The 17,555-nt window shown below is 36.7% G+C and overlaps 2 protein-coding genes across 3 annotated transcripts in view; one reads left to right on the plus strand and one right to left on the minus strand.

Annotated features, from left to right (window-relative positions):
- The first annotated feature begins 2 nt into the window (after nt 1–2).
- LOC128011923 (TELO2-interacting protein 1 homolog) lies at nt 3–11,615 on the plus strand. Of its 2 annotated transcripts, none has more exons than XM_052594721.1 (8): nt 3–258; nt 1,014–3,330; nt 3,895–4,053; nt 6,470–6,612; nt 6,718–6,858; nt 8,047–8,251; nt 10,249–10,336; nt 10,405–11,615. In XM_052594721.1, the coding sequence occupies exons 2-8, from the start codon at nt 1,038–1,040 to the stop codon at nt 10,592–10,594; spliced, it is 3,219 nt and encodes a 1,072-aa protein (XP_052450681.1). In that variant the 5' UTR covers nt 3–258; nt 1,014–1,037; the 3' UTR covers nt 10,595–11,615. The 2 variants fall into 2 exon arrangements, with proteins under 2 accessions (XP_052450681.1, XP_052450680.1); XM_052594720.1 differs by having other exon boundaries at nt 37–262.
- Nucleotides 11,616–13,068: 1,453 nt separating this feature from the next.
- Nucleotides 13,069–17,555, minus strand: part of LOC128011078 (V-set and transmembrane domain-containing protein 2-like protein) — a 44,810-nt gene continuing 40,323 nt past the window's right edge. The window contains exon 4 of the mRNA XM_052593153.1: nt 13,069–14,983. Coding sequence (XP_052449113.1) covers nt 14,672–14,983 — 312 coding nt within the window. The 3' untranslated portion in view covers nt 13,069–14,671. The remainder of the gene's footprint in view (nt 14,984–17,555) is intronic.

The following is a 17,555-nucleotide window of genomic DNA, read 5'->3' on the forward strand; positions in this document are numbered from 1 at the left end:
CCGATGCGACGCAATGTGTGTGGGTTTTTTTAAGCACTGTAATCTTTACATGTGTCGTTTTAAGTAACAACGCCAGTCATTTTCAAGTGATGTTTATTTGTTTGTCGTCTAGAAAACCCAGCCTTTGTGCTAGCAGGCATAGAGGATCTCTTGCTGGACCGAAAGTCGTATGCTAAATATGATGATACAGGAGCTAATAGACATGATTTTGAGCTTGGAGCTGCATGTGTGCTTCTGCTGCTGACACTGAACCACTGAGTGAGTAAGTACTATTAAAAATCTTAAGGGGAGGGGCTGTAAGTACATATTAGGTATCCTCGTTCATATGTTGAACTAAAGCATGGCCATAAAAAAATAGACGAAAAACCAATTGTTTTGTATTGTGACTTTACCACTTTTAAATTAGTTTACTGGGCACCATGTTAGTAATAATACACAGTTACACGAGCGATGCACACATCATGGGACATTAAACCCCGGTTTCACAGACAAGGCTTAAGCCTAGTCCTAGACTAAAGTGTAAGTCTGAGTTGTTTTAACTGAAAGAAACTTGCACAGACTGATCTTAAAATATATCAGTCCCTTTGTTTCGTCTCAAGATGTACACCAGGCATGTACATAAACATTATTATTGAACTATGGCCTAATCCTGGTTTAAACTAAGTCCTGTTTGTGAATCAGGGCCGAAATATTTTAGTGTGATAAGCAGTTCATAGATGGTGATTGTCAGACTCTTTTTTTCCATGCTTGTTTGTTTTAAGATAACATGCTTTATGTATGCTAGTGAAAACAATTATCAGCAATATCATTTAAGGAATTGGAAAATGATCTGCATCCATTATGAAATGCATTTACTTGACTAAATAATCCAAATGTCAAGAAATCAGTCAGATGCTGAGTGATACTTGTTTAGTCGCCAAAAGTTTCTCTTGGTCATGCATTTTAAAATTAGCATTTCTCATGTTTGTCTTTCTCAAGATGACATACCACTTTTTTCTTAACATCCTTCACAGATCCTGTAGCTCTATACATGAAGAATGGCTCAACATCAGATCGAAGACCCAAAGATTGCATTTGCATATCTCCGCCCATCCTGTGTCCTCCTGACCAAAGAACCTACAGTTGCTAACGTCGAAGCTCTTAGCGGTCATCTCCGCAGTGTTAGCGATGGAGCTCTCCAACAGCTCCAGGACTATATTCTGTTCCCCCTCAGATTTGTCCTCAAAACCCCTGGCTCAAAGCGGGAGGGACTTATCCAGGCGGTGATCGAAGCTATTACGTATGTCCTGGAGAACACTTGTGTTCAAAGTTGGGATTCCCTGCGAGATCTTTTCTCTGAGCTTTGCCTTTGTATTTGTTCCCCAAAGGACCCGGGTAAACCCGCCACAACCTCTGAGGAACTAAAAATGGCTGTCCTTAGATGCCTAGACACCCTTATACACTCTGCCTACGGTGACATTGTTTTTAAACTCTACGAGCCAAGCATGTTGCCTGGACTTGGAGCCGCCGTTTCACTTCTTCTGGCATTAGCAGAGCACGAAAAGGCTAGAGGAGTCCAAACGGCTTCTCTTAAATGTCTCCTTTCTTTGTTCCAGCAGTGCGACTGCGAAGAAGAACACATTGAGCTCGGACGGGATGAGAGGTTTAAGCTCGGATGCACCTTGGCCACTTTCCTACCTGGGATTTCTCGAGCCCTGAGTCTCGTAATAAGTGGAGATGTAAGACAAGGCCATGCGGTTACAGTGAAGGCCATGAAGGTTTGGTACAAAGCAGTAGGTCTGGTAATGGCCGATGAGCAGCTTCAGAAAACAGACAATGGTGTGGCAGCTGGAGATCTAGGAAGGGTTGGGGAGCTTGTTGTGAAGAGGACTCCATCCTGGTGCAAAACCACTTCCCAGCGCCTTGCTTTGGTCTTACAGAAGATCATTTCTTGCACATCTGCCCACCCGCACTGGAGAGTAAGACTTGAGTTGGTCAGTCTGTCCCATTTTCTACTTTCTCAGTGCAGACAGTCTGTTGGTGAATGTGTCGGTCCTCTACTGGAAGCATTGGTTGGTGCCATCAACGATGAGGAGCCTGAGGTTAAGCACAGGTGCAATGCAGCATTGGACGAGGTGGCACAAATGGGTCAAACCAATAACAAACAAGACTTTACTGATATTATATCCGAAAACCTTCACAGCTTGGCGTCATCCTTACCTAGACTCATGAGAACATCTGACGACCAACGCAAGCTCTTTGTTCTTAACGTGTTCCTTGGGTACCTCAAGATTCTTGGGCCTAAAGTGGATGCGGTACTTACTTCAGCAGTACATCTGGAACGCATCTCCAAAGCATTGATGCAAGTGATGGAGCTGGACGTAACGGATGTGAAGATCGTCGAGGAAAGAACTCTAACGTCTTCGACAGACTTGAGACCTGACCTGCACCAAATCCCATCCCAGAGGAAATACTTCCTCTACTTCACAGACGACAAGATATTCTCGGCACTCAGGAAGATCTGCCGCATGTTGGGATACTACGGAAACCTCTATCTTCTTGTTGACCGCTTCATGGAACTGTACAAGGAGTCTTCGGTTTACAGAAAGCAAGCTGCTTTGGTCCTCAACGAGGTCATTGTTGGTGCCGCAGGCATTGGTGTAGAAATGGACACTTCTAGGATTGACAGTTCAGGAGCAAAGCGGTCTAGAACAAATCAAGAAGACTTGAAATCGTCAATCATGTCCATCATCGAGGAGTACATCAGTTTGAGTAACTGGCATCTCCCTACAGTCTCAGAAGCCTTGGAAGGGAAACTTGAGTCTACAACCTCCTTGTTGTCCAAGAGTCCAGAACGAAACTGTCTGCAGTTGCTTCCAGCATCCAAATCTCCAACGCTTCACCAACTCAACAGCAACATCTGGCAAATCTGTATCCAGTTGGAGGGCATCGGTGGCTTCGCCTTGGCATTAGGCACCGATTTCCGTCTGCTTCTGATGATTACGCTATACCCTGTGCTGGAGAAGAACGGGGACGAGTCACTTCTTGTCAGCCAAGCGGCTTTTAGCGCAATGTGCAACCTCTGCAAGGCTTGCGATTACAGTTCACCCATGGAGCTGGTCATCAAGAACTCAGACTACCTTCTCAATGATGTTTCTCTAAACCTAGCCAGACCCAGCATTCACCCTCATGCCGCGCGAGTTCTTGCGGTCATGTTCACTCACTCGGATGCCAGTCTGCTGCCTCTAGTGGCCGATGTGGTGCAGGACGTGTTAACAGCACTTGATCTCAGCTATGACCTGAGAGCGCCACAGTTCTGTAGTGTGCTACACTCACTCATGAAAGCACTCGGTGAGTGTTACTTTACCTTAGCTTACTTAAAGGGTTAGTTCATCCAAAAATGGAAATTCTGTCATTGATTACCCACACGTAAAACCTTCGTTCATCTTCAGAACACAAATGAAGCTATTTTTGATGAAATCATAGAGCTTTCTGACCCTCATTAGACCGCAATGGGTACCGAACTGTTTCTAGATCATTAAACTATTCCATGTGATATCAGTGGTCCAACTTTAATTTTATGAAGCTACGAGAATACTTTCTATATGCAAAGAAAACAAAACTTTATTCAAACATTCTTTTCCGGTGTATTGATACCTCTTGATATTGTTGTGTTTTGGTGCTCATGAAAGCAATATCTTAACTGCATTTCTGGGCCTGGGAACATTTCAGTGCCATTGCTGTCTAATGAGGTTCAGAAAGCTCTCGGATTTCACAAAAATGTCTTAATTTGTAGTCCGAAGATAAACCTAGGTCTTACAGGTTTGGAACAACATGAGGATATTGAGTAATGTTTCTATTAATTATTAGTTTCTAAGTGTGTTATGGTTAAAAAATTGACATGTTTTTCCACAGTGAGATGGTTTCCCGAAACTGTTGGACGCCAGAAGACGCCCAGCAAAGAGACCCAGGATAAGGAGTGTGTGAACTTGAGGCAGTTTCTCCTGGACTATAAGAAGCATAAGGAGCTTGCAGAAGGCATTGGACTAGAGGAGGAAGATCCTAATGATTTAGGTTTGTAATTTACATTCACGTTTGGTTAATTAATTAATTTAGTATTAACCCAGGAGGAGGGAAAAAGTACTTAAGTTGCTCTATTTTCACACACTACTTTTGTATTTAATATAGGCTTACAAAAAAATATTGTTTAGTACTTTTTAAGATAATCTTACAAACATATACATGTACTCAAATGTGCTATTTTGGAACACCATGAATATCAAATAAAATGTTATTTTATTATACTTTTTGTATAGAAAAAATGTATTTAGATACTTTTTGCAGTACATTTGTAGTAACCCACTGCTGTATGTAAGATGGGTTCAAGTTTACTACAAGTGGTAACTAAATACTAATGCTGTCAAATAATTAATCACGATTAATCACATGCAACGTAAAAGTTTTTGTTTGATTAATATATGTGTGTGTTCTGTGTATATTTATTGTATCTATATAAATACACACACATGGGGTCTCATTCATGAAACACGAGCAGAACGAATTTTTGTGTAAATCGCGTGTAAAGTGGTTTTGGCATCAATTTTCGGATTCATTAAAACGTTCGTATTTTCCAAATGTTAGTTGGTACGAAAGAAATCTACACCTGCTCCCAGCCACGCGTAAATAGTGCGTTTAACATCTGAACGTTTTGCTCATTAATACGGCTACATTTTAATTCACCTTAATCGGGTACATATTTACACTGCATTTTGAAAAAAAATTTATATATATTAATTACATACGGTTTTTCTTTTAACTTTTATTATGAGAGCCAGTAGCTAATAGGATCTGTAATATGCTGCCAAACTTCCTTTTTTAGGACCTGATACGCCACTAGTACGCTTGAAAATAAAATGTGGCGTTTTGAATGAACTTCTGATAATAAAACTTCAATTTCTTCAAATGAGAATTGTTTCTTTTTCAGTCGCTTTTGAGAAGACACGTTGAAATCCTTAGTTTGGTGTCATAATATGATGCTCATATATAGTTGTCAGTCGGATTTAATGGGCGGGATTTATGGTAATTGAGAGTGAGCGTGCACGCGCGTCCCATTTACGACTGATTGGAATTCATTAACACACACACACATTTCACACACATCACACATCACATCTGACATTTACAAAGTTTTTGTGAATCAGGAGAAGAGTTTTCGGGAAGTTCTCTTTACGCGCAAATCACTCAGATATTTACTCGTATATTTACACATGTTTCATGAATGAGACCCATAGAGTATATATTTTGAAAATATTTACATGTCTTTATATTCATAAAATTTATTTTATAAATAAATATATTTAATATATTTTTTTAAAAATCTTAAATATATATATATATATATATATATATATATATATATATATATATATATATATATATATATATATATACACATGTATTTGTATATACATAATATATACACAGAAAACATAAATATGTTATGTAAACAAAACATTTATTTAGGATGCGATTTAATTGCAATTAATAGTTTGACAGCACTACTAAATAATTATTTTTAATGCAGATAAAGTTTGTTTTAGTTCTTATTCATGGTGTCCTGAAATAGCACATTTGAGTGCACTTTATTATATGCTTTAGATTATCTTAAGAAGTACTAAAGAATAATTTTTTGTAGTGTTAGTGCATTAAAATGGAGCACTTTAAGTACATTATGGAAGTGATTTTTAATTTCTTCTGGAAAACTTTAATGGAAATGCTCTTACTTTCTAAGTGATCTGACCCAAGATTTTTGCATGGTGCATGGATGATAAAAATTCCAAGGCTCTTCATCCAAATTTAGCAGAATTGTGCACACGTTCAGACCTGGATTGAGAGCGTCTTAGAGAAATTTGTATTTACTTTTATACTTACTTAAACTTTTTGGACCCACATTTCTCAGGATCTGTGTTGCCCTTGCAGTTCAGTAAATAGAAAATGGTTGTGCTTTACAGTTCCTGCCTGTAATTTAATTCTTGCACAGCAGATGACAGTAATGATCCAGTGAGTTGTCGCAGCATAAAAGTAAAAAGTGCTGGAACTGTTACCGTAATCGTGCTGTAGGTTTCATCATAACAGCAGACCTGTAATTGGGGCACTCTGTTCCCCTTGAACAAGCGCTTTAGTAAGTGCTTTACACAAGGGTACAGATGTAATAGAGCCAAATTATGATTGCACAAGCTCTGTTTTTTGCTCATCTTCAATCCTCTACATGCTGAGGTTTCAACTCAGGGCTCAGATTTCTGATCATTAAACCAACACACACAGAGCCGAATTCCCTGAGCGATCCATTATTATGACGTTCCTTCTATCATGCTGAAGGTTTGTAGCTGATTTACAAGATGATGATAGACCCAGAGACAGACTTTTGAGCATGCAGTCGAATGCACAGGAATGACAAACCAACTAGGCTTTTAAATTCTCCTGTCCACAGAAGTTCCTCCACCAACTTCTGATGAGGACACAGATGGTCCTGCAGAGAAAAAGGAGCTTCCTCTTCATATCCAGATTGTGAAAGACGTGATGGAGCGATGCATCCACCTGCTCTCCGACTCCAACCTGAGAATCCGACTCAAGGTTGTAAAACCTCTTCTCGTGATGTATAATAGCTTTGGCATTGCTGTAGGTGTGCTTCTTTTGGAAACAGAGGGTCTAAAGTCAAAGGTGCATGTGCATTTACAGGTGCTGGACATCTTGGAGTTGTGTGTGTGTGTTTTATGTGAGCGAGAGGATGAGCTGCTTCCCATGGTGCACCGGTGCTGGCCTGCTCTCCTGCACCGTCTCACCAACGATGACCCTCTCGCTGTACCACGAGCATTCAAGGTGAGATCATGTCCTAGCAACCATCCACAACACCCTAGCAACCAGATGCAAAACCAACAGTGTCATCGGGATAAAAGTGGTATGATAAATTGTGTTTCCGAATAATATGAAGCATATATAATGCAAACAGAAGAGGACCTAGAATAGAGCCTTGCATTAGACGACATGGACATTTCTATAGCATAAACTCAATAATGAAGTTTAATGATTTGCATTAGAAAATCATTGAATTCATATTTGATTAATTAGATGCTGACCTTTAGTAAAGCTGTAAGAGAATCGGTCATTAGTTCAATTCGTCTGAAGTATTCATGATTGAATGTGTCTGAATGTGTCATTTCTATTTCTTAATAAATGCTGTTTTGAACTTTCTATGCATAAAAAAAGTTTCCACAAAAATATGAAGCAGTACAACTGTTTTCAACATAATTAGAAATGTTTCTTATGCAGTAAATCAGAATATACGCATGATTTCTGAAGATCATGTGACACTGAAGACTGGAGGAATGATGCTGAAAATACAGCTTTGATCACAGGAATAAATTATATTTTAACAGAGTTCACACAGAAATTAGTTATTTTAAATTGTAAAAATATTTTACTGTATTTTGACCAAATAAGTGCAGTCTTGGTGAGCAGAAGAGACTCTTTTCAAAAATATACCAACCTCCAACATATGTGACCCTGGAGCGCAAAACCAGTCTTAAGTATATTTATAGCAATAGCCAAAAAAACATTGCATGGGTCAAAATTATCGATTTTTCTTCTATGCCAAAAATCGTTAGGATATTAAGTAAAGATCATGTTGCATGAAGATATTTAGTAAATTTCCTATCATAATATATAATATATCAAAACTACATTTTTGATTAGTGATATGCATCGCTAAGAATTCATTTGGACAACTTTAAAGGTGATTTTCTCAATATATATATATATTTTTTTGCACCCTCAGATTTTCAAACCTCGACCAAATATTGTCCGATCCTAATAAACCATGCACCAAAGGAAAGCTTATTTATTCAGTATTCATCTTATTATTCAATGTATACATCTCAATTGCAAAAACCTGACACTTAAGACAGATTTTGTGCTCCATCATCCCATTTGAATGTAATTGTGTATTAGCTGGCACACTAATAGATGCAGCAGATCTTCAGGTGCTCTGTTTTCTCCGTGGGTCTCCAGGTGTTGTGTGTCCTGGGCGAGTCGTGTGGAGACTTCCTGAGGAAGCGCGTGTCTAAGGAGGTCCTGCCCCGTCTCACCTCGTCTCTGATGAAGCAGGCGGAGGTCAGCGCTCGCTCCGGACCCGTCTACACACACACACTGGCTTACAAACTCCAGCTCGCCGTGCTGCAGGGTCTCGGACCGCTGTGTGTGAAACTGGACCTGAGTGAGTCTGTCACAAACATGATGATACTGAATAGTGTTTAATAATCAGCTGTTGCAGGAGATTGTCATATGATGTCAGATATCATTTATTATATTGTGTAAAGAAATGAAAACATGCTAAACTTAAAAAACATAACATTAGTTTAAAAGATAAGGTAGAGTTTATTGTTCCATTGTCCCTCCTTATGATTAATTTAAGTCAGCATTATAACATAATCTTGCAAACAGAAAAATAAAATACTATACGTTATTATAGTTTTAAATGCAAATCTAAATCCTGATATTCCCGTTGTATGTTTTGCCTAAATTATTAAGAAAAACAAAAATGCATCTACTTTCAATAATGTGCTAAATGAGCTAAATATAATATTCAACTAGATTAATGTAGGACACGACATGCTTTTAGGATTTGAACCATTTTTGCTTGTGAAATTGGGTTTATTTTTATATAATTTTTCATTGACTGCATAAGCTTAAGGGACAAGGAAACGGAAAAAAAAAATTAGATGGAAACTGTTTATATCTTTTTAGTCCTTGATATACAATTATACGTTTTGTTAATATTTTGATTTATTTTTAGATTCTGTTATACTAGTTAAAGGTTTAATAATTTTTGCTGTGGTTTTAAATTTTTATAGCCGTTTTAATTTTATATTTCTATATAGTTTTTATTAAGTTGCTTATTGATTGATTTTAGTTTATTTCATTTCTATTTAAAAATGTAAATGGTATTTTCCCCCCTAAAATATTATTTAAATTCTTAGAAATATTACTTTGACAGCTAGCTGAAATAAGTAAAATTTTTAATTTTATTTCATTTCATTTAGTTTCAATAACCCTGAACAGGAGGAGAACATTTTATTTCAATGCTTTGCTTGCAAAGTGAACGCCGAACTAGGGATGGAAATAATACAAGAAACTGTTTCAGTGCTTTTTGAGAGAAAACTAAATTAGTTTTCTTGTTTCTTGTGGGAATGCAAAAGTTTTTTGAATGCAAAACCACTGAAATAGACATTTTTAATATTCCTCAATCATATTATTTTTTTTTTCATTGAGAAAACACATTTTTATAAAAGATCAAAGATTAAAAAAATTCCCCTTTGGAATAAGATGCCGATAACCCGTGCACAACAATATGTGAGCACCTGTAGATGGCAGTCTGTCCTCACAGCTGCAGAAGACGTGCTCCTGTTGATGTCTCTTCATCACCGCTCCATCTAAACACACACACACACACACACACTGCATCCTCAGCTGCTCTGTTCAATCCTCTGGAGGAGGTCGTGTGTGTCTTTCCTCACCCTCTGCGGGTTTTCTGATGTAAACTAGACACTTTGAAAGGAGTGAGATGGAAAAACCTCACATGCTGCAGTTTGGCTCATGCATTCAAGCTTAATGCATGTAAATATGATTCAACATTGACCGGTAAAATATGCTTATCACTCCGTATTAGCCTCAAGTCGAGTGACGTCTGGGGACCGTGTTACTAACCAAACCACGAGAGATTCGAAGCCAGTGGTTTGTGATTGAGCGCCAGGTGTTGAAGATTCATCCAGAGGAAAACACTGAATACTGATAGAGTTTCCATGGTTATGAGAGACCGACAGACACGAGAGGTCATGCTGTTTATTTCCCAGCTGGCTCTAGTGCGCTCTCTCTCTCTCTCTATCACACTTTATTATTCTCCATCCATCCTTCATTCCTCTGGGTCTCCGATCTCGCCGTCCCTCTGCATTCACCTCCATTTTTCTAGAGTAATGAGGCTCTACATCAGGCTGCTTAATTAATTAATTAGGATAATGCTGCCATGGAGACTATTAGAATATATTAGAGCATCTGTGGCCGTTATGACGCAGACGTGCACTGTTTGCATTTCACTGGAGATTGCATTATGGTTCGTGGGAATGGAGAATTAGGACAGATCTGTAATAGTGTAATATTAGCTTTTTCTGTGTTTAATATTCCCAGCTGAGGCTGTGTGGTAATGTGTGTTTGCAGTGGAGGCGGATCTGGATCGGGTGATTGACGCCTGTCTTCTGTACCTGAGCTGCCGACAGCCAATCAGACTCCAGGAGGCGTGTCTCAGGTAAAGCCCCACCCACAGAGAAACCGAGTATTTGTATGAGTGTATGGTGATGGTTGTGTTGTCTGTAGTGTGTTCCGCTCGCTGATGGATCTGGACTCGGATCTGGTCTGGTTCAGTCTGAATGAGCTGTGCTGTCCCGTCCCGTACGAGCCCCCTCACCCTCATCTGCTCCCTGTGACGCTGAGCGGGTCACACAAGCCCAGGAACCAGTTCACTGACAACGTCCTCACATTACTGCAGGAGTCTGACGCCACATAACAGCGCTTCATACATCTGAACGCTAGGTTTAAGATGACCGTGATCTTCCTCGGCTGTACGTTTGACTGGAAGAACTTTTGGAGGAAGCTGGAAGTCTAACTTTTCAATATGATGCAGATAGTTATATTAATATAGTAATATAACAGATCGAGGGGGAAAAAAGTTTGTTCTTTAAAGGAAATGTACAAATGACCATGTAAATGATGTTTTCAGCCAAAATACCATGGTAAAATAATTATTATAATAAAAAAAAGTGATGTTTTCAGCCAAAATGCCATAATTGTTATATTCTTACTTCTCTAAAATAATAATAAATTAAAATGGGATCTTTAAGAATGATCTTTTTTTTTAAAGGGGGTTGTTTGTTCCCTTTTTTCTTTGTATGATATTTGGGGCTAGTATCAAATTGCTAGTTTTACTGTAGTTATTATATGGTATTCTGGAAATACCATAATTATTATAGTTATTGTTACTTCTCCAAAATAGTACATTATTATGGGTTCCTTTAGAATCATTAATATTTTTTTTATTTTTATTTTACCTTTCATCTTTGGGTGGCATTTGTGGCTATCAAATTAGTTTTAGGGTAATTATGTGATATTCTGGTATTCAATTGCATTTCTAAATATATTCCAGAAGTTTTTGTTCAACCATTCTGAAAAACGTAATTGTATTCATGTTGCTGAATCCTCCATTAAATTTTGAAATAAATTTTTATGAATTATTATTTTTTTAAATGACACATATTATTTTTTTAACATTTTTTAATTTCTTATTTATTAATAATTTCATTGTCCATTAAAATAAAAGTATCGTATCGTACATAAATCGTAAAGTACTTTGTAAACAAAAACAGTAATTTTGCTTTTATTGTCCAATTAGTTATTAATGAAGTGACTAATGGTCCTCAGCACAGGTTCTGGTTTAGTTGTGTGCTGTTGGTCGGGATCTTCTGCTCTTGTTTCTTCTGTGACAGTCTAATAAATGTTCTGCCTGTGAGAGCCGCATTAAAGCTGCCTCATATGCTTTGTGTGAGCCTGCTGCTGTGTTATCTGCAGTGTACTTTGCTATTTATCCTGCTGCCAGAGCTGACAGAGGCGCTATTATTCACCGGCCCCGGCGCCGGGGCGAGCCGCTAACACACGGCATACGGGGATAATGTAATTTCCTCTCGACCGCTTCTGATAAGTGCAGAAACATCATTAAAGAGTCAAACCGCTTGACATGCGTTTTGTTTGAGGAATTCACCGCCGGTAAAGACAGAGCAAGCTGAAGCAATGAAATAATGAAGAATTGAGGTGATTTTTGAGGTTAAATAGGTGGCGAAGCTATTTTGTTAGATTGAAAAGTACTAATGTAACGTTTTTTGGTCATTTTAGTAAGTTATTATAATATTTTTGTAATAATCAGTGATGCATATAAAGTGTTGCGCATGGGCAACCAAAAATGCAAATTCAGACCGCTCATTTGCATACAGACGTGCTGTTAGCGAACACTTACCGTTTTAGATCAACGAAAGGAAAGGACACTGAATCCAAAATTCTTGTCAAATAATTTTTGCACGTTAAAACATATACACAACTTCACATTTTAAGCACATTTAGTTTATTTTAATAACACTGCCTCTGAAACTTTCGTCCATCATAAATTTAGATGGAGTTAGATTTTTTTTTCGCATCTGTAGCAAGCATTTTGCTAAAGGATGACGAATACGAAAAAACACATATGACATTTTCTGACTCAAGGTCTTTGCACACAGAAATATATGCTTTTTTTTATTCGTCATCATTTCCTGTCAAAATCCAATTGTGATTGGCACAACGTGAGGTCGTATTTATTTTTTAAAGTGCAAAATTTCGTCTGCAAACGCCTAAAATTAGCATATTAGAATTAAAAAAAAAAATATTAGCAAAGTGTATTATAAAATAATTACATTTTTATTTAACACGTTTTATAAATAGAATGATTTATTTTATAATTTGAGAATTTTTATATATATCACACTATTTTTATATTTTGTTTATTATTTTATTTACATAAAAACAACCGCACCTGCAAACATCTTAAAATAGTAGCCTACATAATTTTCACGCATCCACTATCAATATGCGGTGTGTAAACGATCACTTGTAAATGTACGATGATTAAAGACACCAATATTCACCAAACCATTTTGAAAACTGCCTCTACATAGCTACATCTTAAATTTGCAAATACAAAATAAAAAACAAATCTTTTTCAATTAAAATGCCTTTGAGCCGTTTGTGCGCGCACACAAGACTAAATATAATTGTAAGCACGTGAAAGAAGACCTTTTGAAGTAAAAGAAAAAATAAAGAAAGAAAAATGGCAATAAAGGGCCATCAAGAGGCTTTAACTGATTAAACTTGACTTCCTTATTTATATGCATAGTATTTCCCACTAAAAAAGCAAGCAAATCATGTAGCCTATTAATAATACACAATGACATAAGATATGACATAAGATCAATGTACAATGTGTTTTTATTTGATAAAGGCATACATTGAAAGTGATACCAGTCTTTTGTAGGATTACTTCATATACACAATCTGTACATGTATTACTTCCAGAAACAAAAATAACTATTGAATCCAACTGTAGAAATCAAAGAAACCATAGTTGTTAATAGCATTAAACATACTGTGAGTGTTTTCAGGATCTTTTTAAAGCTGCATAAAACCACAAAACGGCGTAATATTGTATGCGCACCGTCCTTCCATTGAGACAAAAGCTTCATGAAACAGATTTGCAAAAGCTGGCACCTATCAAATCACACTTTGATGCCAGTCCAGAATAAAACCCTCTGGTGCCTGTAATATTAGACATGTAAACAATGATAGGAATATTACAGCATGTAAATGTCATCGTTTAGACCTGATGAAGAATATTTCAAACATTTACTCTGTTCTGCAGCTTCTAGCCGTCGTCTATGCATCGTATCAAAACCATCGATCTGATCAAACTAAGAATGACCTAAGATTTGAACTCCACTGTCTAATTTGGTTTCTTGCTCACTGGCACATATGATTAGAAATGTTTGTCACATGCACTCGCTTCTGAACAGACATCTACCTTCGCTTTTATACAGAAATATACATCTTTTGTTAGAGCGATAGTTCACTCAGAAATGAAACTTTTGTCATTATATATCCTCTCAATGGTGCTTTAAACCTGTATGACTCACTTTCTTCCATAAAACACAAAATGATTTATTTTGCAGAATGTCTCAGCTGCTCTTTGGAACTAGATCCAGCTATTAATAAAAGTTATAATAATAATAAAATTAATAAATAATTTATTAATAATTTATTTATTTTAATTGATAAAATAAATAAATTTAGATTAATAGATTAACTTTCTTCCATAAAACTCGAAATAATTTATTTAGCAGAATATAATAAAATAAAATAAAATATAATATAATAAAGCTTCAAAAAGAGAAAATAAAATAAATAGATTAACTTTCTTCCATAAAAGACAAAATAATATTTAGCAGAATATTTAAGCTGCTCTTTGGAAACAGACAGTGACCCGGGGCTAAACAAATACAATTAGGTAAAATAAAAAGCCTAAAAAAATAAAATAAAATATCAAGTCAAATAATAAAATAAAGCTTCAAAAAGGACGAAGCTACAATCAAATAAAATAAAGCTTCAAAATAAATAAATAAGAATAAACTAAAGCTTCAAAAATAGAGCAACAAAAAAAAAAAAAATGGCAAGACCTCTTAAACTCACTTTTTTCTTTTTGCATAAAACACAAAGGTATTTATATTGCATAATTTTAAAGCAGAAAATAACTATGAAATAAAGCATCAAAAGGACAAAAAAAGGAGAGTGACTGGGGCTAAAAAATAAAAAGGCAAAAAAAGAAAGAAAAAAAAGTATTATTTTTTTTGGAATAAGAACGTAAGTCATATGGGTTTAGAACAACATGAGAGTGTGTAAATGACAGATTGTTCATTTTCAGGTGAGCTATCCCTAGTTTGGGGGTAGGCGTAAGGAATTCTGGGTATTTGGTGTGATGTGGTGGGGCAGTAACTGAAGGAGGAGGAACCTAAAGCGCGCAGCTCTCAGTGCAGTCAGTGGTGCGGTCATCAGCAGACCTCTTCCGGAGCTCACGACTGGGTTTGTGGTGCTTGTGGTGGTCAGACTGCAGAGCCTCCTCTTGTGACGTCGCCCCCTGATGGAGCGGAGGAGCTGCGTTCCCCTCGGGTCGCTCCACCTGCAGGTACGCCCGCACACGATGGTGCCGCAGCTTACTGTCGCTGAAGTCAATGACACGGCATTCGTACGTTCCCTCGTCCGCCGGCTTCACGCTGGACAGACGGAGCTTGTGGGAGATGTTGCTTCCAGCAACCTTCACTACCTGCAGAGAAACGGACAGGAGATGTGTAATAAACCATGAATCGGCCTCGAACATGCCGACTTCGACTGATTTGGGATGAAGTATATGCAGTGTGTTTTAGAAAATCAGATCTAGAACAGCCTTTTGAGAACAATTAATCAAGACGATAACAGGAAAAACTCATGCACTAATCAATTTTGTGCTATTTTGCTTCCATAAAATTTCTTCTTTTCAGACTAGTGTAAAGAAAACATCCACAGAGTTCATTTTATGACACTTTTGCATCTAGATTTTAAATTAAAGTCCATATTTTGGCAGTGGACATTATTTACTGATTCAAGGAGTGATAAAAAAAAAATACCCATCATCTCATTTATAAATCATTTAACTCTAACATGTCAACAAAATGAAAGTATCTGGCTTAATCCACTGTTCAAATATATGTTCTGAAAATTTATGCATATTTAATTTCAGAATGCATTATTTCCACATTTAAATATAATATTTAAACTTCTAATGCAAAACCATTGTTTTAATGTATTTAATCAACTGGTGATAATATGGTTATGCTTTAATGTAATGCTTTAACTCAGTGTTTACAGCGTTTAAAAATAAAGTATGAAAAATAATATATAATATCATATATTTGCATTTATTTATTTATTTGGATTAATATAAAAAAATGCATCAAAAATGTTTTTTTTTATTTGTAATTTATTATATCAAATATATTTTGCTGCAATTATCTGGGGAGTGACAATTATGTTCTATTTATTTATTTTGTTTAGCAAATTAATAGTAATTGATAAGTAAATCTCTTTAGCTGTTTTCAGAATTATTTAAATTTTTTTACATGAATTAAATTCTCATTGAGTAAACTTGTGAGTTTAGTGAAAGGGGCAATGTGATGCAGCAGTAGATGTGGAGAGAGAGAGGAATGCATCAACGGAGGCGTTGATATGCAATGAAATGTTGTGAAAGAGAGGAAGGGATTTGTGGGGGCAGTCAAATGCAATAAATGAGGCAATGCAATGCAGTCGCATGCAGTGAGGCAGTGAAATGCAGTAAAATGCAGCAAGTGAGTGAAATACAACAGTTGAGGCAATGCAATGCAGTGAAATGCATCAGTGGAAGCAATGCAGTCAAATACAGTGACACTGTGAAATGTAATAGGGCAGGCAATGAACTGCAGTGAAATGGAGCGAGTGAGTAAAACAAAACAAATAAGGCAATGCAATGTGTAGTGAAATGCAGTGAGAAAGTGAAATACACTAGTAGATAGTGAAATGCATCAATGGAGGCAATGCAATACAGAAAAATGCAGTGAGGGAGTGAAATGCAGTGAAACACAGTGAGTGCGTGAAATACAATGGTTGAGGCATTGCAGTGAGAGACTGAAATGCAATAGCAGAGGCAATCAAATGCAGTGAATAGCAGTGAAAGAGTGAAATGCATCAGTCTGCATGTGAGCAGTGATGAGATGAGCTGTGGAACGACAGAGACACACGAGACACAACAGCTCTATCTCTTCCTCTCTTCCTCTGAAGCTCAGACAATAGGACAATCTCTCTCTAAAGCGGTCAGCGTTCCCTGAGGACTCCAGGCGCTCAATAAAGCCGTCTGCCAGTGAAGCAGATTGAGTGTGGATCAGGTGGATAAATAAACATACATTCACAAACCCGCACGCACACACAAACACACACGCTAACATGAACTCACTTCACTCGCTGGCACCGCTTCCACAGTGTGTTAACAAACACGCTCTATCAGCTTCTCTACAATCAGAAATAACAGCACAGCTAGACGAACGAGTGTAAACCAGTGCCATGCTTCAGATCCAGAGCTCTGCTTTCACACTGGGAGAAAATGTCCTTGTGAATATTTCATGAAGCAGCAGAGAGAGATGCTTTGATTTATCAACACACACACACACACACACACACACACACACACACAGGTAACACTCACCTTCAACATCCTACTGAGAGAAAGAGCCTGCAAACTCCATATTCTCAAATCTTACTAATCAATGCACTATACACTTACACACACTTAGAAAAGCTATTTAGATGCCAAAAGACAATAAGTGTGTGACTTACAGATGCTTAATAAAAAAAAATAAAAAAAATATTGTAACCTTTTAATGTCATGAGAAATTCTGAAACCGTGTGGCACAAAAACACTGGGACATGGTTTCAAATCAGGATTTTATAATTAACTAAAACCATAAAACTATTTAACAACTGAACATAAAATAAACTGATTAAAAAAAAAAAGTTAAGCAAAATTAATCATTTTCATGTCGTTTAATCTTATGTACTAAAATAACTAAAACATAAATCAATTAATTTAAAAATATATTTTGATATTAAGAAAAACTAATTACTAATAAGGATAAAAAAGGACAAAAATACTAAAACTTTAAAAAAATGTAAGACCAATTTAAAAAACTGATATAATCTCAATGATGCTGACAAAACAATGATTTGGAAAAAAAAGCTTGATGGTTTAACGTAAAAATAAAAGATATGAGAATTGTAATTTTACATATATACTGTTTAAAAATATATTTTTTCCATTAAATTTAATATTA

The sequence above is a fragment of the Carassius gibelio genome, chromosome B23 (genome assembly GCF_023724105.1).
Source record: "Carassius gibelio isolate Cgi1373 ecotype wild population from Czech Republic chromosome B23, carGib1.2-hapl.c, whole genome shotgun sequence".
Classification (NCBI taxonomy): Eukaryota; Metazoa; Chordata; class Actinopteri; order Cypriniformes; family Cyprinidae; genus Carassius; species Carassius gibelio.